The following is a 27,295-nucleotide window of genomic DNA, read 5'->3' as shown; positions in this document are numbered from 1 at the left end:
CTCTAAAGAATGAACTCATTTGCAGAAGCAGGGCATCAAGGGCATTGGGCAGTACAGCTCCACCAATGTACCTCATCTGGATCAGCCACCTCTAGGAGTGAAAGAAATTCATTCTCCAAAGCCCATTCACTCCTTGTCTTCTCAGCTGAGATTGCAAATAAGGCAGCCAGTTAATGCTAAATGCAGTGGTGTTTTTGTAATGAGAAGCAGATTCAGACCACTTTCTCATTTCATGTAGGTTTCTAAATATCCACTAAAAATTAATCATTTGGGGTTGCTATTGACATGAGCTGGATTGGAACGACCAACGAAGAGGGCTGTGCATTCCATTACCCAAATCCCTCAGCCATCCATTGTTTTGAGGATAGAATCCCCACGTTCTGCTCGTGACTCTTTTCTAAGCCAATTATCTAACTGAAGCAGAGTTCTACTGCTTTAAGATAGTCCCTTCTGGTTCCTTAGCTGAACAACATTTGAAACTTGATAGGGTGGGGTTTTCAATATGCTTCCCATGCTTATAAGCCACAAAGGTAATAAATTCTAAAGGCCACAGCATACCATGGGACTGCAACCTAATCATTGTTACTATATGAAGTCTCAAAGTAGAGGCCCGCATTTATTATTCTTTTTGCAGTACAAAAAGTAAACAGGCAAATGGCAATTTGATTTCTGCAATGCAGCCTGAAGTTGCTTATTGATTCAATACACCCTAATTAAATTTGAAGAGCCATTAGTCAATTTTGCCACCAATACACTAAAGTTTTACTCTGAATATCGCAGCTAATTCAATTAAAATTCTGCAGAGGATGATGAATTCTCAGCTAGGTAATTGACAAAATGTAATTATTAGTAATTTAAAATATAACTGACTTTAAAATGCCTGGGAAATTCACCTTTTCTGTGCTCCGTATGCCACAAATGAAGACTGATGTGTTGTCTTCCCAATGATCCTTAAGACAGACTGAGGTGTCCAGCTGTTGCTACTGGGAATTTTCACACCATCTGAGCGAAGCATTTGGACTTGTCTCACTGTAGCAGTTGATTTATTCCAGATCAGCTCTGACTGCTTTGAATTGCAACCACATATCACTTCCACCTAAACATATAGCGAAGTTTTAGCTATAGGAAGGATGAGTTTGTCTGACCCACGGATTTAAAAAAACTCCCAATAACTATATCAGGTTAAAAAATAATTAAAAATGCCAAGACTGAATAAGCTGGGCTAGGATCTGACAGCCTGTCCCTGAAAGCTTTGCCGTTTGAGTCATTCAGAGACACTTAATGCCTTTAACAACACAAGGGACTTCTCAAATTCTTTCCTGGCTTTGGTGCATCGGAAGTTTTGTCGCACTGGTGGGGCTAGATTTTTGACAGCGCTCAGGGCTGTATTTTCCTGTGCTCAGAGCCCAAAACTGCAGCTAGGTTTCAAAAAGTGCTCAACCCCCAGTGCAGTGAGCTGCTTTGAAAATCTGGCCTTGATGATGGGTGCTCAGGCAAAACTACTCCTGACTGTTGGGGAGATTTTGCCTGTGTCATGACTGAGCTCAAAGTCTCTGCGTGATCAGGGGGACAAATGGAGACATGCGATAGACTGTTGGAGTCCACTGATAAATGTGGTGTGGGAGGTATATACTGGAATTATCCATTTTGACAACATCTCTTGTGGTCATTATGGTCAACGATAACTAGAAGTAAAGCCATGAAAATAGAAGCAAAATCTCCATCTCGCCAGGATAGCAAATTATATGTTTGACATTTAATACAAAGGCAGGTCGGCCAAATCATACTTAGCTGTAATTGGCGGTAACACACTGTATCTGCAGCCGAGCGTTGTTCAAGCAAAAACATCATATTTCTGCCTTACCTTTTCTTTCAAATTCTATGCAATCCAGTCTTCACAATGGGGAGCCCCACTGAGTGCTACAGGCATGGGACAGAAATCTCATCAAGCTCCAATAATATGTTTTCCTAAGGCCTCCTTTTGCTTTCTATTTCTTCTTATTCTTGTTGCATTCTCTTCCAATTTTCCTTCCTCAGTGGCTCTTCCACTCTACTGACCAGAAAGCTACATGATGCTTTGGCACAGAGAAAATAGAATACTATGTCCTTTCAGTCACACACACACGTCCCATGGGATTTACACCTTCCTCTGAAGTGTCTTGTATTAGCCACTCTTGGACATAGGATGCGGGGTTAGAGATGGCCCAATCTCATATGGTTATTCCTGTGAGAACAGAGAGGGAAGAAGGAAGGTTTCTGAGGGGCTAGCCTCTACTTTATTCCCTGTGTTTATGCCATGTCCAGCGGGAGAGAGATCCTGGGTCCTGCATCTTTCTTCACTTCCTTTATTGCTCTCCTCTGCCTCACACCCTCGATAAACCTGGTGCCTGCCTGCCCCTGTCTCCCTATTGGTTGGAAATACTGTCTTAGGCCATCCATCCAGTGTTCTCCTTTGGGGATCTCCAAAGACATTTAGCCCAGTATTTACACCAAGGCTTGGTCTACACTACAATGTTTTGCTGGCAGAGCTATGTCAAGCAGGAGTGTGTGTTGGGGGTGGGGGGGAAGGGATCACATGCCCTAGCTGACACAATTACGCTGGCAAAACCCCTGGTGTAGATGCAACGATACTGACAGAAGAGGGCTTCAGGGAAATGGTGTAGCTATGCCAGCAGAACTATTCATTTTGCCAGCACACACTGTGGCTATAACTGCACTAGAGTTAGTGCAGATGCTCTAAGCCAATGGGAGAGAGCTCTCCCATCAACTTAATTAATCCACCCACAATGAGCGGCAGTAGCTATGTCAATGGGAGAAGCTTTCCTGCCAACATAGCACTGTCCACACTGGCACTTAGGTCAGTGTAACTTAAATCACTCAGGGTGGCTTATTCACACCCCCGAGTAACATAAGTTATTGTCCCATTGTCTGATATGTGGCTCATAACGGAGAGTCCCAAACACAGGTCAGACTGTCAGAAAACAGGGCAGACAGCTCTGCTGGGCAGCATCACAGTTCTATTGACCTAAGCTGTATTGTGTGTCTCCACTAGGATGCTCAGCTGACATAGTTATGTCAGCAAAAGTTCTGTAGGTAGGCAAACTGTCAGACATTAGACTAAAATTGTTCCTTCTCTAGTGACCTTCAAAGGGGATTCAGGCACTGCAGCTGATCAATAGCTGCATCCTACAAAAAAGGCATTGGAATTAATCTATGCTAACGACACTGTAAACCCCCTGGCCTCTAGCTGGCCTGAGGGTGAGTTTTATGTTGCACCCAGATCCAGATCGTCTTCATTACAGTGTGTCGTGTTCTCTAGTAATCCATTGGGCTGTATATTAGTTGTCGGGTTTTTGAAATATGGCTGAGCACCACCTCAAGATTAAATTGTGAACATTTGTCATCCTAAATTTTCACAATGATTTTATCATGACTATTTTTTTTTTTTGAAAAGTCAATGGAACTAATTTATATTTTTAGCTTGAAGGCCTAATTTAAGGAATACTTACGTGCAGTCTGTATGTGTGAGCTTCATTAACCTGTCACCTCCCTAGGTGCCTATAAATTGAAACCTCTATCATTCTGTCAGCTTTGTATCAAGACCACTTAAACACTATCTGCCTATCATCCTGAAGGTTTTTTCCCCACCATGAATACTGAAGCAGAACTCCCAGACTTTGTGGTTCTCTGGGCTAGTAGATTTGAAATAGCATGAAACAAAACTGGCTGCACTGGAGAGGAAACTAGACAAGGGTCTACAATGAATCATGCTGAAATCTCTAAATCTTAATGCATCATGGAATTTTCTGGAGAGAGTATTTTGTATACTGACAAAAAGCATGATCAGGCTTCACTCCATTAATTTACAGCATTACTGAGACTGCAATAAGCAATTGGCGGAGTCTGATCAGGTAATTAATTGTACTCGTGAACAGTATGTCTACCTTTTTTATTTGCTCATCTCCGTGGTATTGGAGCACCAGTGTATTTGCATACCATCACTCTGAAAGATACTGTCTTGACTGCTTCCTTGAACAATACTGTCAGTGGAAGGCTAGTCTTGTGGTTGAGGCACTGGACTGGGATTCAGGAGGTCTGGTTCAATTGGTGGCTCTGCCACAGACTTCCTTTGTCACCTTGGGCAAGTTAATTTAATGCTCTGCATATTTCAGTCATTACAGTTGCACGCCTGTTGTTCCAGGAGGCGGGGTTTCTACAGTGATGGGAAAACTCCTTATATCACTCTACGGAACGGTGGCAGAGCCACGGTACTACAGATGTGCCACCGTGGCACCCGTATTGTAGACTTAGCCTCAGTTATGCAATTCCCACTTACTTTTTATATAACAAATTCCATTATGCTCCTTTAAATAAAACGCAGAGGGATTGCTCTATAAAGACTGGATTCTGGCAGGTGGAAAATAAAATTGTGCTGAATCCCTGCCATATGCTGTGATTTTTAAAAAGGGTCTTTGTAACTCACTCCCTCTGCCCTGTTTTTTCCCCATGCTTTTTGATCAAAAGTATGATGGTTCCATTGAGCTGTGATTTCTTCTCCTCCATTGTCCTACCTTTGGATCTCAGTTTTTTCCCACCATTATATAAAAAGAGCCTGTTTTATATGTGGACTGGTGCAGTTATAAGTGATGACAGGGACAATTTCCAATTGACTCTCCGAGCTGCCACATCTGGTTCCCTGCCAGGGATGATATCTGCAAAGCACTGAACAAAATCAGAAGACTAAAATAATTTTTCTTGAGCGAGATTGATTTTGAATTGCATCTGTGGAGTGAGCTAATTAGACTTTTTTCTATTTCCCTCCAGTTCAAAACAAGCCTGTTTTATATAAGCCTCCAGGAAAAGCAATCTGCTTGCAATTGCAGCACATACTCAGTGGGTCCTCGCTCTCACCACCAGCGGAGCAAAATTCTGGTCTTTGTTGCAACAGTGCAAATTTGGAGTTGCTCCACTGAAGTTACTGGATTTACAGCAGTGTAACGGAGAGTGGAATCTGGCCTAGTGACTTCAGTTAGGGTGACCAGATAGCAAGTGTGAAAAATCGGGACGGGGGTGGAGGGTACTAGTAGCCCATATTAAAAAAAAAAAAAAAAGCCCCAAATATGGAGCTGTCCCTATAAATTGGGACATCTGGTCACCCTAACTTCAGTAGAGTTCCACAGGGTGTAAACCAAGGCAGAATTTGGGACTCTGGTTTCTGCGGAAGTGAAAATACATTCAGTACACATGCAAAAGGGTAACAGTCACAAGCTCCTATTCAGTACTTAAACTGCAACCTAACAGCACTGGGATTTAGGATGGCGTTTGTTGTAATGCTTGGAATTCCCGTTGTCAATAGTGTCGTGTGTGTACATAGCACATTACAGACAGAATAAAAAACTGGGAACAAGGTTTCCGTAAGTGACTAGAGATTTTAGACACTACAGCTTTTGGATGCCCAGTTGGAGACAATTTCAGGGCCCTGATTTTTCAGAGTGCTGACCATGCAGAAAAATTAGGCCCCTTTAAGTTGTCTCATGTTGGGTGTCCAAAATCACTAGTCATTTAAAAAAAAAGTTTGCCACAACTCTCTGCCCCAAATAAATTAAGATTTCAGTTTTCTATTATGTGACTTGATGCAGGGAGAAATGACATCAGGCAAGGAGGAAAAATATGCTACAAAATAAATGATTGAGGTGTTAACGGATTCACTAGGGAAACATTGTTTTAATCTCTCCCTGTAGATAAAGGTTCAGATGACAGAATAGTCAATATTTGGTTGTTCATAGAACATCAGCACTTTTTAACTCCCTCTGCTAAGACAGGTGCCAGTTGCAATATAAACACCAGCCCAGCAGGACCTGAAGCCAAACCTCCATCTCATTTCACATAAACCAGAGGGAAGCTATCTAATGCCAATTAATATTGGTCACTACCCACCCAACAATGAATTGGAGCCGCTGAGGGCTACTGCAGCCTAAATTGATACAACTTACGTCGCTCCGGGGTGTGAACAGGCACCCCCCGAGCAATGCAGGTTTTGCACTGTCCACACCGGCACTATATCATCGGGAGATGGTGGTCCGCTTCTCACCAAGGTGGAGTAATTCTACCGATGGGCGAGTGCTCTCCCATCGGCATCGCGCATCTTCACCAGCGGTGCAGCTGCGGCTGTGCTGATGTAGCGCTGTCGTGTAGACTTGCCCTCCGTTCCTGAGGCAAATCACTTAAAACAAACACATTCTCCCCCCCCCCCCCCCCCACGCCACCCAATATTATGGCTCGTGAGCCAGTATTTTTCTGGAGCTCTGCTGTGCAAAGACTTGCTCTTGCAAACATGTGTCACCTCTCTTGCTGTAACTGCTGTGTCTGTCAGTGCATTAAGAATTCTTCAATGGCTTATGAGCGTCTCCCCTCAGCATAGTTAATCCACCTCTGCAAGAGAGAGTAGCTGTGTCGACGGGAGAAGCTGTCCTGTCGACACAGTGCTGTTTACACCGGGGGTTAGGTCTGTGTAACTACGTTGCTCAGGGGCTTGGATTTTTCACACCCTGAGCGACGTAGTTATATTGATGTGTGTTTATAGTATAGAACTGGCCTAAGTCTCTGCAGCCTTATGGCTCTTTATTTTTAACACAATGGCTTTTGCTTAGTTCTCTCTTTCCCCACACGCCCCTATTTCCCTCTTCACATTAATTGTGTCTACAATGAATCAGTATTTGGTATAAACAAGCCACTTGATTTTTTTTTTTTTTCAGGTGGTATGTGACTCCTCCCCCCCATCTCTTCCCAGAGTCAAATAATTAAAGGGTGTTTGTATATAACTGACGGTGCAGTTTATGCTGCTATTAATTTTATTGCCATAGCATCTGCTGTTGCCAAATGATGTGAAGAACAGCAAACAGAATATTTGGCTTAGTGCAGCAAGTAGGGAAGGGAGAGGACAGATACATTTTGGAATGCTACTGCCTATTACATTATCAGATGGTTGATGTAAACAACAGACGTACTTATACCAGCAGGTTCTAGAGATAAATAATGAATTGGATTCCTGCTGTCCTTTACGTGCAGATCGTAATTGACGGCATCTTGCCTCAGCACAGGTTGCTGGCACTGTTCTGCAGCTGCTAACTTCTTATTTTTTAAATATTGTTTTATTTATGTTCTAAAGTAGAGATCAGCAAATGCATAGGAAATGTAGAAAGCTTAAATTGATTGGCACATGAGAAAATGTTACATCTTATGATTTTGAAAATGGTCCCCTAAGGCCCTGACCCCGCAGTGAATCCCTCAGCTGGCTCCCCTCTTCTTTTTGCTCTGTTAAAGGCCAGTTCAGCACGCACTGAAATCAGTTCCATATAGGATTTTTCATTGGTAGAGATCAAAAGGCTTTACAAAGGAAAGTCCGTATTATTATCCTGATATCACAGATGGGGAAATGGAAGCACACAGATGACTTGCCCAAGGTCACATAACATGTCAGTGGCAGAGCTTGGAATAGAATCTGGGTTCTCTGACTCCCAGCCCAGTTCCTTTCTCTTGGACTATGCTGCCTCTTTTCCCTCTTCTCCTTCAAGGTTTGGTGCAATTCTATTCCTATCAGTTTAACATTGATCATGGACAGATGAGAAAACAAAACCTAGACCTTGAAAACACCGTTTAAATTAATCTCTAAATCTAACCACAACATCTCTCAGTATTCTTACCAGGAGGAGAGAGAACCTGAATTCTGAAATGCAAAATAAATAGTTTTACCCCAATGGTATTTTGATTTAAAATGTAAACTAGAGTCAGATCACTAGCACAATCAGACTGCAAAACTGATTGCCACCCCAGAAGCTGATGTCCCGAGGCCCCAAAAAAGTCTGGTGTTTGACTAATTCTGTGGCTTTTCATTCTCTGCTCTGTCCTTTGAAGCTACTCACAAGAATCATGTAACCTCAGGGAATAGCAAAATGTAAGCACAAGAGACCAGAAGAATTGTGCTAAACACCTGATGACGACTCTGGAGTACGGTTTCTGCAAAGGTTGCTGCATGCATAATGACTACATATTAAAATGTAACTTTGCTCTGAAAAGTGACTCTGTAAAAATTGCACCCTTCCCCTGTGTATTTTCTGAGTTCTATCTGCTTACTTTAGTGACTAAATAAGCTTTACCTCTGCTAGCACCGCAGAGCCAATGCAGTTCTGGGAGAGTGAGACAGATTTATTCTAAGTTTTGACTGCAGAATCTCTGTGGTTGGTGATGTGACCCAGAAAGATTCCAGCTCGTCTTTTCAGATGCAGAGCTGGGTAGGCAGCACCAGCCGACATAATGTGGAAATTATTGCCAAACAAACATGCGAACCCCATGATGCTATTTTTAGTTACTTTTCAGAGCAGAAATCTCACGTGGGCTTTGATTTTGGAAAGTACTTAAGCATGTGCCAAACTTTCACCAAGCGAGCAGTCCTGTTGACTTCAGTGAGATTACTTATATGCTAAAGTAGCTTCCAGAATCAGGCTCTTTAAATGTAGCATAAATTTCAGTCACTTCACTAGTCTAGTCTTGGTCACAGATCTGAACAAGCGCATCCTGCTGACCACGCACTAGGCTGGCTCCGAGGGGAGTCCAAGCCTCTGTGTGCGTTACGCTTCCTAGAGCCTCAGCAGGGTGCCGCACTGCTTCCTCCCATGGCGCTCTCTGGGTCATTGCCTCAGCACCGGCTACCTCTTCTCAGAAATGGGGCTCCTCAGCTCACCTGCCTTAGTCCCAGGGCTGACCCCCAGTGAACACAACCCTTTCCCAGAACTCCTCCTGAAAAGTGTGAAGCTTCTGGTTACGGTTGTAAAGTAGTCACACACTCTCTCGCTCTCTTCGCACAGCCTAACACCTTTGTGCTTCTTTATACTTAAGCATGTAAAGCACAGGAGAGTACAGATCATACAAAACAATAAACACTAAATTAATGTCCCTGCCCCAGTTTCCCCACTGCTCTGGGGAATTCTTTGGGGTGGTGTCTGAGTCCCTTGGGTTGTCCAGAGTTCTTGGACCCATCTGGGCTCAGGAAAGTGGGCCACCAGATCACCTAGTCTGACTTCCTGTCTATCACAGGCTGTCAACACTGCCCAGCACCTGTGCACTAATTCTAAATCTAAAATTGGACCAAAGTATTACAGCCTTTATAGCACTAAATAGTTATGGGCCAGAGGCAGAGAATAGGAGGGACTGAGATGCATCAGTGTCTAAGGCCCCTGCAATGGCAGGCAAATGATTAAGTGAGATATACCCAAATAATCCCGGCAGGTGACCTGCACCTATGATTGCCACCTTTCTAATGGCTGGTAACTGGACTCCCGAGGTCTCACCCTCTGCTCTGCCTCTTCCCCCAGCTCCGTCCCTGCTCCATGTCTTCCCTCAAGGCCCTATCCCCTTCTCCACCTCTTTCCCCCCCAAGCCCTGCCCCTGCTCCACCTCTTCCCCCACAATAAAAAATAAATGACATCAGGACTTGTCAAATAGCACTCAGAGAGACACGCTAAAACCCAAACTGTCCAGGTGAAAACAGGATGGGTGGCAACCCTACCTGCATCCCCCCACTGCAGAGGAAGGGGCCACTGCGAATCTGACCTGGGGGAAAATTCCTTCTTGACCCTGTATATGGTGATTGGTTAGACTCTCAGTACCTGAGCAAGAACCATCCAGCCAAGCACCTGAGAGAGACTGCTCAGTGCCGCCTCGAGACCCTGGCCCTCCCTGCCCAGCATCCATCTCCAGCTGTGGCCATCTCTAATGCTTCATAGGAAGGAGGGAAAAAAATCCCTAAACAAACAAAAAACCCAACCACCACCACCTCTAAATACACTGGAGAAAAAAAAAATCCCTTCTTAACTCCTGCAAGTGACCAGCTGAAGCCCTGAGGCTCGTGTGTAGTCCCTTGAGTATGGGTAATACAATCTATCCCTATGAATCTATGACTGACCAGATCTTATTGAGCCTATATATCTTGGTTCACTTTCTTGTGAAGCATCCCCCAGCAGAGCTCTGGGTAACGATGGTAGCACCAGGTTTCAGTTGTAAGACTTTTATGTTGTCACATCCTTTTGGGCCCAAACTTTTACATGGAGTATAAAATTGCCAGTTCTGTGGTGCAATCTAATGATGTTTTTGAGACCTATCAATCTGTTACGAACATCTAAACTTTCACAGATGCCTTCGGTTACTTTATAATCACAATAAAGCAGAGTAATGGTAGCTTTCTGTGATATAACTAGCAACAGAGGGTCCTGTGGCACCTTTGAGACTAACAGATGTATTGGGAGCATAAGCTTTCGTGGGTAAGAACCTCACTTCTTCAGATGCAAGACTCTTGCATCTGAAGAAGTGAGGTTCTTACCCACGAAAGCTTATGCTCCCAATACATCTGTTAGTCTCAAAGGTGCCACAGGACCCTCTGTTGCTTTTTACAGATTCAGACTAACACGGCTACCCCTCTGATACTTGACACCATGTGATATAACTGAACCTTAAGGAGTTGTGAACAATTGGCTGTACTTTATGCCTCATGATTTTAAGTGCTTTCCAGTCTCGAGCTAACTGAGGCCTTGTCTTCAACTTAGGGTGACCAGACAGCAAGTGTGAAAAATCCGGACAGGGGGTTGGAGGGTAATAGGAGCCTATATAAGAAAAAGACCCCAAAATCGGGACAGTCCCTGTAAAACCGGGACATCTGGTTACCCTACTCAACTTCATGCTAACCACAGGGTAAGACATCATGGGTTAGTCAACCTGTGGTAGCCTGACCCACAAGAGCACAACCACACTTACTGTGCTGTCACTCCCTGCATCTACGCTGGTGTTGTATCAGGCCGTGACCAGCATTACAGCTATCTGGGAGTGTATGCCAAGATTCATAGTACAACGCCTCACTGAATAGCTGTCACAGGATGGCTGGCCCCTGTGATTAAAGCAAGTCCAGCTCCCTTGCGCCAGGGACATAGCACCGGTGTGGACAGCCAGAGTAGTGAGTGAAGATGCTACCTACGCCAACGGGCGAGCTTCCCCCATCAGCGTAGGTATGCCATCTCCCTGCGAGGTGGTAATTTATGTCAATGGGAGAAGCCCGCCTATCAACATAGCGCTGTCTACACTGGGAGTTGGGTCAGTATAACCGTGTCGCTCAGGGTGTTATACCAGCATGAACTGGTAGTGTAAACGGAACCTGAGAGTAATCTGCAAATGGGTGGGGGGAGGGAAGAAGACTTGGCGTGCAGGGTCTGACATCTAAAGTTAAGGGTATGTCTGTGGCAAGTGAAGGTGTGATTGTAATATGGGTAGGCATACTTGTGGGTTTCACTGTGGGCATTGTTCTGCTGTATCAAACACGAGCGGTATAGGAGGCTGAAGAAACTTCAAGCAGGCAAACTCAAGAGTGCAGGCAGGTGCTGAGCAGAGACTGATTGATAATCTGCTTCAAGTCAGGGGTCAGAGCACAGGTAGATGGCAAGATAGTATGCAGGAATGGGTGCCCAGGGGGTTAAGAGGAAAGGATTTGAAGGACCATTGCATCTAGATTGTTGTGATTGCCAGTGGCTGCATCTTTTCACTACAGCTAACTTGAGGTCTGCACTATAGCCACACTGTGCAGCACTGACAGAGATGTGTGTTAATGGGAAATCCTGTAGTTATGTCTTCAGTGAAGACAAGACCTGAGGTCTCGTTCCAAAGGGGCCCAAAGATAAGAATCCCATTGATTTAAGTAAGTTTTGGATTGGGCCCTAAATCTCTAGGGCCAAATTTTCAAAAGAGGACTGGGCCAGATTTGCAAGAGCTCAGCACCCATAATCAGGAGCCAGGTTTTCAAAAGATCCCAGCTCCCTTGTAGGCATCTGAATATGGGCCAGACTTTCAAAAGCATTCAGCCCCAGCAGCTCCCATTGTAGTAGTTCAGCCAGGGGAAAACGAACGGTGCTCAGCATGCGTTGCCCAGTTGCAAATTTGTGCCTGGTAAGTTATCTTAATTCTAATACATGTGTTTGTTTTTCCCCCCATGCAGGGGCGGCTCCAGGCACCAACACCCCAAGTGCGTGCCTGGGGTGGCAAGCCGCGGGGGGGGCGTGACCTGCTGGTCGCCGCTAGGCCATTGGTCAGGCTGCCTTCGGCGGCATGCCTGTGGGAGGTCCACCGGTCCTGCGGTTTCGGTGGCAATTTGGCAGTAGGTATGCCGAAGCCGTGGGACTGGCGGACCTCCCGCAGGCATGCTGCTGAAGGCAGCCAGCCTGCCGTGCTTGGGGCAGCAAAATACATAGAGCCGCCCCTGCTCCCATGTGATGTGACATGAGTTTTTAGAATTTTAAACAGACCCCATCAGCATTAAATTAAATTCCTTGAACCACCATGAAGTCAAGCCTGTTGTGCTGATTATTTTTTTATGTAAATGTAATTATTTTTAAATTAGATTTATAAATTATGTAGATCTTTGATCAAAGGCTGTGAAGTGAAATGAAAGGATGCAGTTAAATATGCCATTTCTCCTAACTTCCTTTAGGGGAAGTAGAATTGTACTCCCAATAAGAGAACCCTGTTCTCTCTCTCACATTTATGTGCCCATGTAACCCACTGGTGAGTGAGTTACAAGCCAGTATCAGGGATGCTTTATATTTATTATAGATCGTTGCTGCTGGAATGTGAGACTCCATAAACATCTCGCCACTCTGTGGAATAGTTTGCTATAAGTGAGAAAATTACAGTGCTGCTTAAAAATATTCCCAGCATGGATGAAAGTGTGAAAGGCTTCTGATCCAGAACTCTTCTCACCTCTCCTCCCCCGAAGAAAGAATTAAACATCAAGGATGTGACTGGAACCCTGTACGAGAGCAGGCATTGATTGGAACTTTGAGAGTGGAAGGTGTAACGCAATGACACATTTTTAGCATTGGTCTTCATTGTAGATGATACTGTAGCCAGAGGCAAGGTTAGTGGCTCCTGAGAAAATATCTTTTTGTAAAAACACAAATTAGTTTAGATCCCAGGAAATGAATTGGCGTTCAGAGCGTAGCTTCATCCCAGCTCTGCTGGCTAAGGTCAATTTTCCTACCATTCTCTATTTTCTTTCATTTCTGGGGCTTTCATTGTTATACACACTAAGCTGACAAAAGTGCTCTTCATTCACAATTTCATACTTTTTTACGTAAATACATGGAGGACTCTCCTATCAAGAAATAACAGTGAATGGAAACATGATGCAAGTTTTGAGTTGACTAAATCTAGTGACTTGAGAGTGAGCCACAGGTGCTGGAACTAGAGGGGTGGGGGTGCTGCTGCACCCCCTGGCTTGAAGTAGTTTGTCATATCCAGGGTTTACAGTTTGGTTCAATGGCTCTTAGCACCCCTACTATACAAATTGTTTCAGCACCTTTGGAGTGAGCAGCCAATTTTTAGTCTGTTTTTCAGTTTTCAATTTGTAATTTCTCCCCCCCCCCCGCACCCTTTTTCCTGTTCTCTCCCCTCCCTCTAGTTGCATTGGCAAAATGGAAATAGCTTTTAAAAAGGCAGGAGAAAGGAAAACAAAAGCATTGATTTTTTTTTAAACAAATGTTTTCAAAAGTGAAAATTTTTAATACAAATTTTGAATAAAAAAAAGTTCCTTTTTGAAAGCTGCAGAACAAAAATGAGTTTTTGAAAGCCTTTGTGGAAGCTATTTTCTATTGTTCATCTAGCTCTGTTGTTCAGGGTTGGACAATTTATATGCAGTGTAATTTTAAGGCATCTTTATCCTTCCGCCATGATTAATATTTAGTAAACCGGTACTTGGGAATATAAGCACCTGGTGAGCAGAGTTACACACACCGTGAGCTGTAGCTGTTAGAGGAAAGTTCTGTTCCTGAATTCCTTTGTTGTTTAATGGCCGTCTTGTATTTTTGTATGCAGTGTTGTTGTAGCCGTGTTGGAGTCGGGTCCCAGGATATCAGAGAGACCAGAGGGATACCTTTTACTGGACCAACTTCACAAGCTTGTTTCTCTCACCAACAGAAGCTGGTCCAATAAAAGATATTAATCTCCCCTATCTTGCCTCTCTAATATCTTGGGACTAACACGGCTACAACAACACTGCCTACAACATTATTGGTTGGTAAGAGAGACAAGCTTGGGACATTGGTCCAATAAACGATATCACCTCACCTCCTTGTCTCTCGTGTATTTTTGTTGCATTTTGGACTCAAGTGATTTGAAACATTTGACTTTGCTCACGATATGGAGGCTCAGCCCTTACGCTCAACCTGATTCAATTTCTCTGTCTCTGTTGTGTGATAACTTTTGAATACTGCAGCTGATTGATTCCAAAATTTCAGAAAGAATATTCTAGACAGCAATGGCCAGAACCCTATTGATTTTTGGGAAAGTTGCGGGGGAATGGAATCCATGAAGCCTCTGCCAGCTTTTTAGGACAGCCACAGCCTCCGCCTCGAACACCTCTTCAGTTGTCTGTAGATCAAACTGGGTGATGGCATCCATTAATGCCTTCATGCATAACAATATCCCATCTCATTTCTGCCTGTTCTCCTAGAGTTTAACAGATTAGCATCTTGACTGACTTGATTCCCAGACAGAAAAATAATGGTGGTGGGAGGAGAAGGGTAGTGAAATGGGGGGCATACACACAACCTCTGGCCTGGAATGGGGTAGAGAATGGGGGAGCCTGCTGTGGGGGAAGGGGTGAATAGAGCGCACACAACCCCTGGTTGAGGGAAGAATTGGGGGATGCTGGTAGGGGCTCTGTGTGCCCCCCTCCCCTTATGTCATGGCGGGGGGGAGATGGGAGAGGGGAGCAGACAGGACCCTGCTGTGGTAGTGGTGGTGGGGGAGATAAAACCCCTACCATGGTAGGAAGGAGTTGAGGAATCCTGGTGAAGGAGAGCTAGGGGGCGGGGGAAGAGGGAACACATAGAGTCCTTGCTGTGGGGGGAATGAGTGCATGGGGGGAAATGGAATGGGATGCACACAGAGCCATTAGTATGGGATGGAGAATGGGGGGTTGCACAGAACCCTGGGCAGGGGGATGGCTGGGGAGAGTTGCAGGGCGTCCCTGAAATTCAGGGGGATGGGAGCATGGCACACGGAGGTTGAAAGAGGGAATGGAATTATTCAAGGAGCCCCTGGTGTGAGCAACAAGCATGGCCTATGCAAGCCACAAAGTGAGCAATGACCTAGTTTTTAACAGCCACGTTCCTGAAGACTTCAGAAGCCCTTCCACGGATAGTGACTGATGGCTCACCTCAACAATTACTCCTCTGCCTACAAGCTACTGCAGATAGCATTTTCTCCCCAATAAGCTAAAAGTAGATAACATTTGCGACCAAGCTCTTTGGCGGTGCTGCAATCCACCAAATGCCCCGACGAGGTGCTGATAAGTGAAGGAGATTGAATATGAAGATTGAAAAGAGGTTAATTCAAACAATTTTCTTGCCTCAAATGTCAGATGCCAAGAGACTTTCATCGCTTGCCATTTCAGCATGAAAAATGCAGAGTGTCAGCTTTTTGTTGCTGTAAATTAGAGGGCCTGTCACTTGTTCTTTTCAGCATGCTCCGTGCTGCAGAGCTATTTCAAAGTTGAGGTGCTGGCTGTGGTAACTTGAGGACCTGTGACAAAAAAGAAAGGGGTGACTGAGCTGCTGTTCTCAATTGGTCCATCCATTAGTGGTAAAAGGCCTGGATTCCTTTTCATTATGGGGCTGATCCTCAAGGCGTTCACTCTCTCTGGCTCTCTAATTACACTAGTGCAACAGCAAAATCTATTTAAAATATGTTAGCTGAAGAAGAGTACCTGCTGGGAGCTAACTCAGCATCCTGTCACTCCACTCCCTGCCAGTTTATATTAATTGAGCTCTCATTGAAAGACAGGCAGTCGGCAGAGGAGGCCAATTAACTGAATGGAGATAAAGCTGAGGAGCTAATTGGGTAGCATTATCCCTAGCAGACAAGACCCTATAAGCAAACAAGGAAGGGCTGGAGGAGAGTAAGGAGCCTGAAGGAAGGCAGAAGTAGGTAGGTCTGGCTGCTGCTACCACCCTGCCCTTCCCCAGAAGCATGCGGGGAAGCTGGTTTGTGATTGGGAATATCATTGTAATACAAGAGGGACGACTCCTCATTATGTATGTATATATGGCCCCTAGCCCCGAAGACCCTTGATTTCAATTGGACTGTTAGGCCCTACTACAATACAAACAATCATTAGTAATTATTAGAAGTGGTCAGAATTTTTTGAAACACTAATTGAAATTTTTTTGTAGCATTGACAAAAGTTTTCAAAAAGTCATAATTCTGACAAAAGAAAAATGTTCAAACTGCTTCTTGAAATTATAATGTGCAGTTGGCAGCTGCCCCAGAAATGGCTCTTTCTCTTGTCCAGGCTATAGAATACTAGGTCTGCCAAATAGGTAATCACCAAAAAGTCTGTAGGCCCTAGGAGAAAGTACCAGATTATGTAAAAGAGAAACTGTAATTGCTATTGTCTCTGGGAACTCATCCACTATTTTCCACTGGCTTTAGATGCAAGGAGCTGTGGTTTATATCGCTGACATGATATTTTTCTTGGCCTGTGACAGTTAAAATATTTGTCTGTAATTGATGCTTGTTGGGTGTTGGTATTCATAATTATTTTTGGTTGGTTGATGCTTGATAAATTAGCAGTTTTTGATAGTGGAGGTCACCTTGGCCGTTAAAGACCCGATAAGGCAGACCGGTGAAGCATTTAATCTGTATTAAACTGAAAGAATGATATGGTGATAAACCAGCTGGAGTCGATCAGCAGGATTTAAATTTGAGACAATGAGATTTGAAGGGCTTCATAGTAGTTCATGCTCTATGGTTCCACATTAGATCTGGTGTCACCTCCCTACTGGTCTGGATTCCGTACACTCACTGCTGTAGCACAGGTTTAGTTCTTGGTCAGAGAAGCTATGAATCAAATTACCAACCCCTCTAATACTGACACTCAGGAAATTCAGCTAGAGAATTTTTTATCTTAGGCCCTGATCTAACTCCCAGCAAAGTCAACAGGAATCTTTCCATTAACTTCACTGGGGGCAGGTCTACACTACAAATTTATATCAGCACAGTTGCACTGTTAAGCTTTTAAAAGGTGCTCCTGATAAGCTTCTACTAGTGGTTTTTAGTGATGTGTATTTAGTAAGTTTCTCAAGTCAGACAGACACAGAGGAGCATTAATTAGACCCTAGGCTGACAAGTTGATGGCACAAGTAACCAAATTAAGTAATATACTTTCCTGGCCCTTCAAAAGCTTTTGCTACTACGTGATGAATAATTCCATTGAGTAAGACTGAATTTCTTTTAAAACAAATAAATAATCCATTCCCATTCTGAAGGATAAAAGGAATATGAGAGATTCAAGTGTGTATTCTCTAAGGTCCACTCAGTTTTTGTACCGATATAACTATGTTGGTAATAGGTGATATTTAAAAAAAAAAAAACTGATAAGGCTTATGCCGGTATGCGCCCTATTGTGAACAGAATTATTCCATGATAAAGGTCCCTTATACCAGTATAGCTTATTCTATACTGCTTCAACTATGCCAGTATGTAGATAAAGCCTAAGCACTTTGTCACTTATTGAAGAGTGAATTTGTTTCTGCCATATGCAGCTATTTAAACTATGGATTTTTCTTTTAAAATGCTATTTAACAGGTCCATCTACTATGATCCTGTCTCTTACTGAAGCCAGGTCTGTCTCTTCCGAGTAATGCCTACAGCTATTTCAACTTTTGGATGCACATGAATTTTTTTTTTTTTACATTTGCTTTTACTCTTCAAACAGGGGTTTTATAAAGATATAAAACTGTGAGAAATCCAATGTGCAGAATCCATAAATTGAATCAAGCAGAAAAGCGTCCAGTAAATGACAAAAAAATCTGTGCACCAAATGCCGCAAAACCAAAAACTGCGCATAGAAGTACTCTGTAGTGCTCAATATTGTTTGCAAATATTTACTGTTACCACAAAATGGTAACTGAGACACTGAATTATTGTGGAAACAAGAAAGGACTTCTTTTGTGAGTGAGAATTTGCAGCTTCAATTATGAACAGAATGGCTGGAAGGGCCTTGGTTCGTTGACTATTTTTCTTCAAAGGATCATAGCAGTTAGAGATAGAAAAAACGACTAGACTGAGTCCATCTTTGTTCAAGAGCATGGTGTAGTCCCCTAGTAAAGGTTGTACCAGATATAAACTGAGACTATGCTTGAAGTTCATATAACAGGAAATGGAAATGACACCTGACATTATGAGGATATTAGAGTTTCCAGGGACATAGGCCTGTGTATTTCCATAAGACTATTTGAAACATTGAAAACTATATATTGCACTGAGGTTAGGTTTACTAACTAGGCTTTAAAGTGTGCGTGTGAGAGAGAGAGAGAGAGAGAGAGAGAGAGAGAGGTTTACTAACTAGGCTTTAAAGTGTGCGTGTGTTAGAAAGGTTAGTACATTGAGGGCAGTATGGGTCACAGGGACTGTGGGGCAAGGATGGGAGACCTGAGTTCTAGTCCCAGCTCTTCCACTAACCCTGGGCAAGTCAGTTCCCCTCTTTGTGCCTTAAGGTACATCTACATTGGAGCTGGAGGGTGTAATTTCCAGCTTGGGTAGATGTACGTGCACTAGCTTTGTTTGAGCTAACATGATAAAAATAGCGTAGCCATAGTGGCACAGGCTCGCTGCCTGAGCCTACCTAGTGTCTCGTACAGGATTGTCCTCTGGTGGCTAGCCCACGCCATCGCCCATGCTGCCCCAGCTACAATGTTGTTTTTAGCACACTAGCTCGATCAAAGCTAGTGCCTGTATGTCTACCCAAGTGGGAAATTGCACCTTCAGCTGCAGTGTAGATGTACCTTTAGTGGTTCTTACTGGTAAAATGGTGATGATGATACTGTTTTTCCTTTGTGAAGTGCTTTGAGATCCATGGATGCAAAGTGTCTCATAATTCCCTAATCCTGCAACGAAAACTACATGTGTGGACCCCTGCACCGAAATGGAGCCCCACTAAAGTCAGTGTGGAGCACCAGTTATATCAGTGGGGCTCTGTGTGGGGTCAGGGGTCTGTCTATGTGGAAGAAGTTGCAGAACTGGAGCCTAGCAGATGGTTGTCATTCATATTTCCTTGTCCCAGTTTTGCACCTTTTAGACCTAAAGGAAAAACCCCTTTGTCTACAACTTTCATCCCATAAATGATTCAAACTGTTGTTCTGTAAAAATAAGTAAAGGAGATTGATGGTTTATAATATCACTAAATTGGTTACAATTTTTGTGTCAGATAAAAAAAAAATTCCCAAGGGGTGATGTTACAAACAAACTAAATGAACTGCTGGGTAGGAAACCTACCTATGATCCCTTCTTATGAAAAAAAAAATCTGGCAAGTGGAGTAGTATTGGATGAAAAAGTAGAGTCATTTCCCAACATCATTCTGCTTGCTGAGCTATTCCCATTGAAGTCAGTGGGAACTGTGTAAATCAGTGGCAAATTGTGGCCCATTGTGATATGCACACCACAGTATATGAGAAAAAGTAAAGAGCGTGACTCATGTAAACAAGGCTCATTTCACTTTGTCTTATTTTCTTAGCAGGTGAAGAGTCTGCGGTTTGCTCGTCTGGCTTTCTCCAGGAAAAGCAACGTGAGTCAAGGTTCTTTCCTTTTTTTTGTATTCTCTGCTGTGCGGCAAACTAGAGATAACAACAGGAAACAGGGCTACATTAAATGTTGACCAGTTTTAAGTCTATTTTTATGCTGTTGAAATGTTAGGTCTGGGAAAATTGGAGTTGTTTTTGTCTGACATTTAACTAGGATGATAAAATTTATTAATCAAGTTACTTTAGCTTTTAATTTTTTAATGTGTTAAGGCTAAGCAATGTTTTGTACCCATGGCTAGAGTTGTGGGGCTCTAGTGTAATTGGAAAGTTGGGGTGTTGCCATGTTTCAAGGCATGTCTTTGTTGGGACAACACAGGTTAATTCTGTTCAGAATGATCCCTATTCAGTCTTCCATGCTATGCTGACTCTTATATCTTATAGAGGTGCAAGATATGTTGCTGTTTTAGATGTGGGTTCCTGTTAGAGACAGGGCTGGGACAGACAGTGGTACCAAACCTGCAATTGTGAGGCATCTTCATGTCATGGCGCCCCACCCCATCAGGGACAGGTTTAAATACCAGCCTGGTGTTTATTGCTCATGCTCTGGTGGTGCTAGCTGTGAAGAGTGAGTTATGATGGAGAGCTCTGAGTTCCTTGGAGAATTGGGATGGTCTCACCTTCTGCCATAGCCCTGGCTGGGAAACATTGTAGGTTTCCCCCTTTTTCTGTTCACTAGGAAATCTCTCTAACTCTGTCCACCAATGCACACTGCAAGTCTGGACATATTAACTAGCCCTTCCACCTTGAAAGTAATATCTCACTCAGCATAGGTGTCTGGGGCTGGTACCAGGGGAGAAGGCTGCTCACGGGAATCTGGGCATTGCTCCATCTCCTATAGTCCACACTGGTAGCATCTAGGATCTGTAAGGAAGCTTCAGTGGCACTTGAGAGAATTCTTCTGATGCAGGAGCAACATAGAGCTGATATGGTGCAGCCCTACTCTGCCTGCCCTTCAAGTTTCCAACAAAGGATCTGGCCCATTGTTTCATTGTTTTCCTCTAAACATTGCAGTCTGCGAGAATCTCCAGTACATTAACATATTCTTTATCATTGGTTAATAGAAAGCATATGTTATCGGCTTTATGTGAACATATTTCTCTTGACAGATTTGTTGTTATAAACAGCTAGTAACAGCGCAGCAGATGGCAAAGAACTGCATGATTTCTTATGGGAGTGTGGCAATGGAAATAGTTTTCTTCAGGGATTGAGACCATCTTACGCTTTTTTACGTATAGTTAGTTTTCTCGGTGACAGTTTTACTCTAAATTCCTCTTGAATAAATGCATCAGGAAATTAGGGATGGGCTGGATAAAATGAGAACTGACCTAAATTTTGATCCAAACTTGAACTGAATCTGAACTTTAAGAAGCTAAGGAACAGCTAAGTTATTTTCCCCCCGTATGGGCGAGTGGGTGGGCGGGCTGGTTGGTTAACTAACTACAGGTCTGTCGCATCTTACGCGCATTTAACATGCCCAATTTCAACTTTACGCGATCGGCAAAAAAAAAAAAAAAGAGAAAAACAACAATTTTAATACTATACCTGTAGTGCGGGCGATTTCGCCCGCCATTGAACTCAATGGGATTTTGGCTATACACAGTTTTCGCTTTACACGCTAACCGTGGAACGGAACCCCCGTGTAAGATGAGACAGACCTGTATGTATGTATGTGTGGATGTAAAGACTTGAGCTGGTATTTTCAAAGCTACCATGGGATTTGGATGCCCAGTTCCCCAAATTCCTGAAATGGCTTTGAAAATCTTGACCTTGCTGTGTAAATACTTGTTCTACTTCCCATTCAGATCCTTCTTTTTTCTACAGCGCGAACTTCCAATCTGATGTACTTCGAGTGCAGTGATCAGTTTGGCTGTATCCCCAGCCTGACAGTGAAACTCCTTCTCAGAGACCTTTGTAAACCACTGGGGAATGTATTACAAGTCCCTCTCTGTCCCCAAACCACAGAGGATATGACTCTGTTACAGCGCCAGCAAGAGAACCTGATTCCTCTTAGCTCCAGCTGTAGTAGCTCATGGCTTTATCTTTGGAAGTCCCTAGTTCAGCCCCCAATGTGTTGGTCAAGATGGCAGCCATCAACCCTTGATCTTGACTGTAAGGCTACAAAGTATAATAGTTTCTTAACAGTTAATTTATCATGTCACATTTGATTTAATTCTGTGAGTTGGCAACTTTATAATTTGCCAATTCCTTTTCTCAGCCATGGATAACTATTTGGTACTTTTGTGTCAACCCTACTTCATTTTAATTGTTGTGGGTCGTGAATTTTGCTAACAATTGCAGAAGTATTAGCATAGTTTTTAATGAGCTGGTGCGCAGTCCAGCAGCTGTCCTGCCAAATGATGCTTACTAGTTCCTGCTGATTTTTATAATGAGACCTTATATCTTTTTAAACAAGAAAATCGTTTTATCTTAAGACGGATTGAACTTCTTTTAATTTGCTGCTGTTAATACAATTATCTGATGATCTATGACTCAAATTCAGCAAGCTATTTAAGCACATACTTAAATCTCAGCCAAGGGAACTATTCTGAATTGGTGCTGTACATCTTATTCTACCTTTAGAAACTATGGAAGGCCTCATCCTGCAAAGACATGTGATTAACTTTATTTACCATTCAGGTCATTGCAGAATTAGGGTCTGAATATGTATAACCCCTATTCCTCTATAGGATGCTGACCATGGATATAGGGTGGTAACACTCTACTACTGCTGCTAACTAATGGAGTTACTTCTTGAGCTCAAGTGGTAAAAGTCTTTTCTGAATGGCTACAGTTCAAGCCCTGCTAATGACCTATGCGAGAAGTCTTTCAGTGTTCCTCAAATACACTGATAATTAAGATCTGCTTTCAAAGCAGAAATAACTAATTTTATCAAAGTCTAGCTAAGATCATATGATATTTGCAGATGGAAATCAGCTTGATTTTTTTCCAGTGCAGACTGACTCCAAGGCAGCAATTGCAATTCCTGCATATATCTTTAAAACATAGTTATTGCAACAAGTCGGGTTGCTCATAGAAAAGAGTAAGAATCCTCCTGTGACTTGCCTTTTTTATTAAACTTAATTTTCTTGATAATCTGTGACTATAATCTTCACATTTAAGATGATGGCTCTGATTCTCCACTCCGTATCAGTCAGGAAGCAAATGGAGTTACAACAGAAGTAAAACCAGGCGAATAAAAAAGCCATAGTGTTCATGGGAAGGGACAATGATGCTAAGTGAACATGTTGGCCAAACGTTGTGAATCTTAAACTTGGAATAAATACAGAGTTGTTGAAAGTAAAATAAAACAACCCCCTGAAACATTGAACATGCAGGTCTTACTTGGAAAAGTTGGTTTTTTTTCTTCACGTTAAAGTTTTTTAATTGAATCGCTTTGCTGTTCCAGGATAGAACACACTCCACTTACTCGGGAAATCTGCTTAACTGGGAAGTCTCCCAGGGAGCTGATTTAAGCCAGTGACTGTTAATAGCAATGTCTGCTGCTTAAGCAGATGGTAATTTTGCCTAATTGGGGTTCCTTTTTGTGACTCAGTGGTTCTCAGACCTTTTGTGCATGTCGGTGTCGTGCTGGTTCTGTCTGATTGCTCCTCCAACTGCAGCTTTCAATCCCTCCATTGCTGTGATAGTGTGAACAGCTTCACTGTTGCTAGTTCTTGGTTATTTTGCTGCTTCCATTCCGTATAAATGTACTTGGTCCCTCCCAGGTACCACTGCTGCTGGCACTGGACAGATTGCAGGCTTAGGCTCTATCCATAGATCAGATCTGATCCAGTGCCCCATTCAAGTCAATGAAAGTCTGTCCATTGACTTTAATTGGCTGTTGATTAGGGGACCTTGATGCTTTCTCTGTACTCCATGGGACTGGTCTCGTAACTTGATGGGCTTGTAGCATTTCTACATCTCCTTGAACAGCAGTAGTACTATCCACCTGCAATTCCTCAAAATGGAAATGAAAAGGTATGGGCACTAAGGCATCTGAAATAAGAGGATTCTGCAGCACTGTGGGTGATACCCGGTGGTCATAATTACTCCTGAATCTCTGATGAGTAAGTCCAGTGCCACTCACCGTATGCCTTATAAGATTGTTACCCATCTACTTTGTTTCTCTGTTGATAGCAATCTTGCATCTGAGCCAGAAGGTCCAAGACCCTAAATCCAGATATAACAATGGCCTTGTACATTAATCTGTGTGTGCTGGAGTTTGGGCAACGTGTACTGGAAAGTGTGCCATCCTTTTTGATGAGATGCAGCCCCAAGGCCCCTTCTACTCATCTGTTTTGTCTATCCAAGTTTAAAAATCCATGGCATACTTTAAGGTGAATAATCCTGTGTCCCAGTCATCATTGCCTCAGTAATATGCTTATTATTTGCATAGCACTTAATCATCATGAACACTACTTCAACTTTGCAACAGCCCTTTGAATTGGATAAGTATAATTGTCCTCCTTTTTCTGATTGGGAAGCAGAGACCAGAAAGCTACTGAGCTTGGATTAGAGCTCCAGAGTAGGGCTGGTTGAAAAATATCTAATTTCAAAATTTTTCTGTTAGGCAAAAAGGAAAAAAAATGTTTCATGGAAGTTCATTTGAAAAAAAAGTTCCATTTTTCAAACAGCCCTACTCCAGAGATCTTGGCTGTACAGTCCTGTGCTCACACTGCACAGCTAAACTATTCAATGCTATATATCCGGCTGTTGCTCAGTGCATAACGGTGGTTCTGTTGGGCTCGCAATGCAGTTACCTGAATTCATCACCAAGGTCTTCAGTGAAGCTGCACCAGTGGAGCCGAGAGCAGAATTTGTCCTCATTGTCTCCAACACGTGTCTTTGAATAGTTCTGTTGGTAATGAATCAGAGATCAGGACTTAAGCTTTGCAGATTTGTGGCTGGGAGAATATACAAGAATATATGGCTACTGAAAGTGGCATATTAGCTGTGTTTCTAACCAGTTTTACTAGCCAGTCACTAGTTAAACATGCAAACTGGTGATGCTTTATAAAGCTAAATGGTAATGATCTCGGTATGCATAGTTGTTATTGTAGCACGTGATAATGTTACTTGGTACTAAGGTGAGTTTATGCAACACGCATTGAGTTTTAAGGTCCTATCTACATGAGGAAAAAAGGTGCTCTGAGAAAACATGCCTTATAGTGATAGACTCAAAAAGCTCAATTTATTTAGCTTAATAAAAAGAGGTTAAGTGGTGACTTGATTACAGCGTGTAAGTATATACATGGGGGAATAAATGTTTAATAATGGGCTCTTCAGTCTAGCAGAGAAATGTACAACACAATTCAATGGCTGGAATTTGAAGCTAGATGAATTCAGACTGGAAATAAGGCCAGTATTTTTAACAGTGAGGGTAATTAACCATTGGAACAATTTACCAAGGGTCACGGTGGATTCTCCATCGCTGGAGAATTTTTAAATCAAGATTGGCTGTTTTTCTAAAAGATACGCTCTAGGAATTATTTGAGGGAAGCTGTATAGCCTGTTTATACAGGGGGTCAGGGATCACAATGGTTCCTTCTGGACATGGAATCAATGGGCCTCGACCAGCTACTATGTATTAAAAGTGCAGTTTCCCCTGTCTGGGCTAGGATTGTAAAATGTGTTACAATGCATCTTTTCCCCCTAGTATATTCATACCCTAACAGGACAATGAAAAAAGTTATCAAGCCCTGAGCACACTTGACATTCCAGCATTGCAGATGACATGAGAAACGTACGGAATTGTGTAATAGCTGGTATCTGCTGTCCTGCCCACTCATTTTCATTTCTGCTTATTGGTCTGCTATTGATCCTCTGCTTGGTATGGGATTCTAGCACACAGATTGGAAATTGGCAGCTTGAAACAGCTGGAGCCATCTCTCAAGGCTGTTTAAAAACCCTGATAATAATTATCATATCAGATCTTCTATAAGACAGGCCTAGATAGGTTTACTGGCATTATTCCACCTGGCAGATACGATCTGAGATGGCTGGGGCATCTGTGTAGCCAGACAGGTCTTTCCTGGCATGTATACAAGTATCATGTGGTTCCGTGATGTGGTATCATCCACAGTAATGATTTGGGGGGCTTTTATTTTGGTACTGTTACTTGAGTTCATGGACAGTGAAGAAGGGGAATGCTTTGAGAACTCATAATTTTTTGTTGATGTTGATAAAGAAATCAATTCTTCATTGTTTTTTTGTAATAACAGGCAATGAACTGTTATTTTTAGTCAACAGGGTACTAGCCTGCAGCAGTATTCTTTCCCAGTAATATAAAGCTGTCCGGAGAAAAGACTGTAACATTGAAACAAAAACAGGCAGAAAAATCATCTTTGAAAATAAGAAATAAGGAAATGGTCAGAAGAACTGCTGACTTCTACCTTTACTCATTCACACTTAGGTGCTATTAAAGAGGGAGTAAAACCACTATTTATATTTTTGCTTAAATTTTAAAAAGCGAGGGAAAGTAACTAATATTTGCTCAACAAAGTCAGTTGCAAAAAAATCCCCCAGTAACACATGTAACATTTATAAAAGCTGGAGATATTTCATTTCTCTGAATCACCAGCTTTGATTGAGTCAAGCTGGAGATGATGTTGATGCAGAACTGCCTAAATACTAATTTAAAATTCCTTTTCCTGTGTTTTAGGAGTTCCCCATTAGCATCAAGTGAAATAACACAAGCCCACTGACTCATTGTCTGTTGGAGAAGCCGCAAGGACTGATGACCCGTCATGACCATGCTGTCTATAGAGTTAAAGCTGGTTATGAATTTTTCACCAACATTTTTGAATGAAAAAATGGCTTTTGATGTAATAGAAACTTTTGCCAAAAAAAAAAAAAAAAAAGACTGGGTTTTAGTTGCTGAATGTGGCGGGCGGGGTGGGGAATTAGCTTCTTTTTTGACAAAAATGTGAAAAAAATCAAAGAAGGATATTAACAAAACTGAACAAAATTCATTGTCATGAAAAACAGTTGTGGGAAAAAGAGAAAATATATTTCACAACCAGCTCTACAGAAACCAGAGTTTGAGTAAGTTCATGAGGCTCAGGTGTCAGGCAGGTTTTTTTTAAACCATCCTTTACAGCTAGAGCATGACAAAACAATGTGCCCTGAGTAAGCAAGCGGCAGTGCATAGCTGCAACATCTGAGGAGCTAGGCCAGAGAATGAATTGCATCTCTGAGAGTTAGAATTTGTCCCCTGGTTCTTTGCCTTCCTCATCTTGCTGCCAGTAGCAGATTATGTCCTCTTCTATTATACCCATATTTAAGATGTGAAAATGTAGCAAGACTCTCACTGAAAATGATCAGGAGACTTAAGTTCCTGGAAAAAACATCTGTTAACTGCCTGCTTGCCAATGCCTCTTGTCTCAGTTTATATCCATGTCATCACTGATAGGCAACAATTGCCCCTAGCCTGAAGAGGGTGCTGAATATGCATAACTTTACTCATGGGAACAGTCCCATTAATGATTCAGTATCTGAGTCCAAGGTTGTACAATGGTCCTTTAAAAAGTTGCTGATTGCTTTACATAATTAACATTCCCTTCCGTAAGTATTCCCTATTCTGGACTTATGGGGAATACGGAGGTAAATGAATCTATAT

At 42.7% G+C, this 27,295-nt stretch overlaps 1 protein-coding gene across 6 annotated transcripts in view; it reads left to right on the top strand.

Moving 5' to 3' along the window:
• Positions 1-27,295, top strand: part of PITPNM3 (PITPNM family member 3) — a 357,167-nt gene that overhangs the window by 188,505 nt on the left and 141,367 nt on the right. For 3 of the 6 annotated variants that reach the window (XM_065573370.1, XM_065573371.1, XM_065573366.1), the window contains one exon: positions 19,611-19,661. The exons of 2 other annotated variants lie outside the window; for them this stretch is intronic. In XM_065573370.1, the coding sequence (XP_065429442.1) occupies positions 19,611-19,661 (51 nt within the window). The remainder of the gene's footprint in view (positions 1-19,610; positions 19,662-27,295) is intronic. One more of the 6 variants, XM_065573367.1, reaches the window with a different exon arrangement.

This window comes from Chrysemys picta, chromosome 19 (assembly GCF_011386835.1).
Source record: "Chrysemys picta bellii isolate R12L10 chromosome 19, ASM1138683v2, whole genome shotgun sequence".
Classification (NCBI taxonomy): Eukaryota; Metazoa; Chordata; order Testudines; family Emydidae; genus Chrysemys; species Chrysemys picta.
The sequence above is the reverse complement of the archived record's forward strand: the minus strand, read 5'-3'. Positions and strand labels throughout refer to the sequence as shown.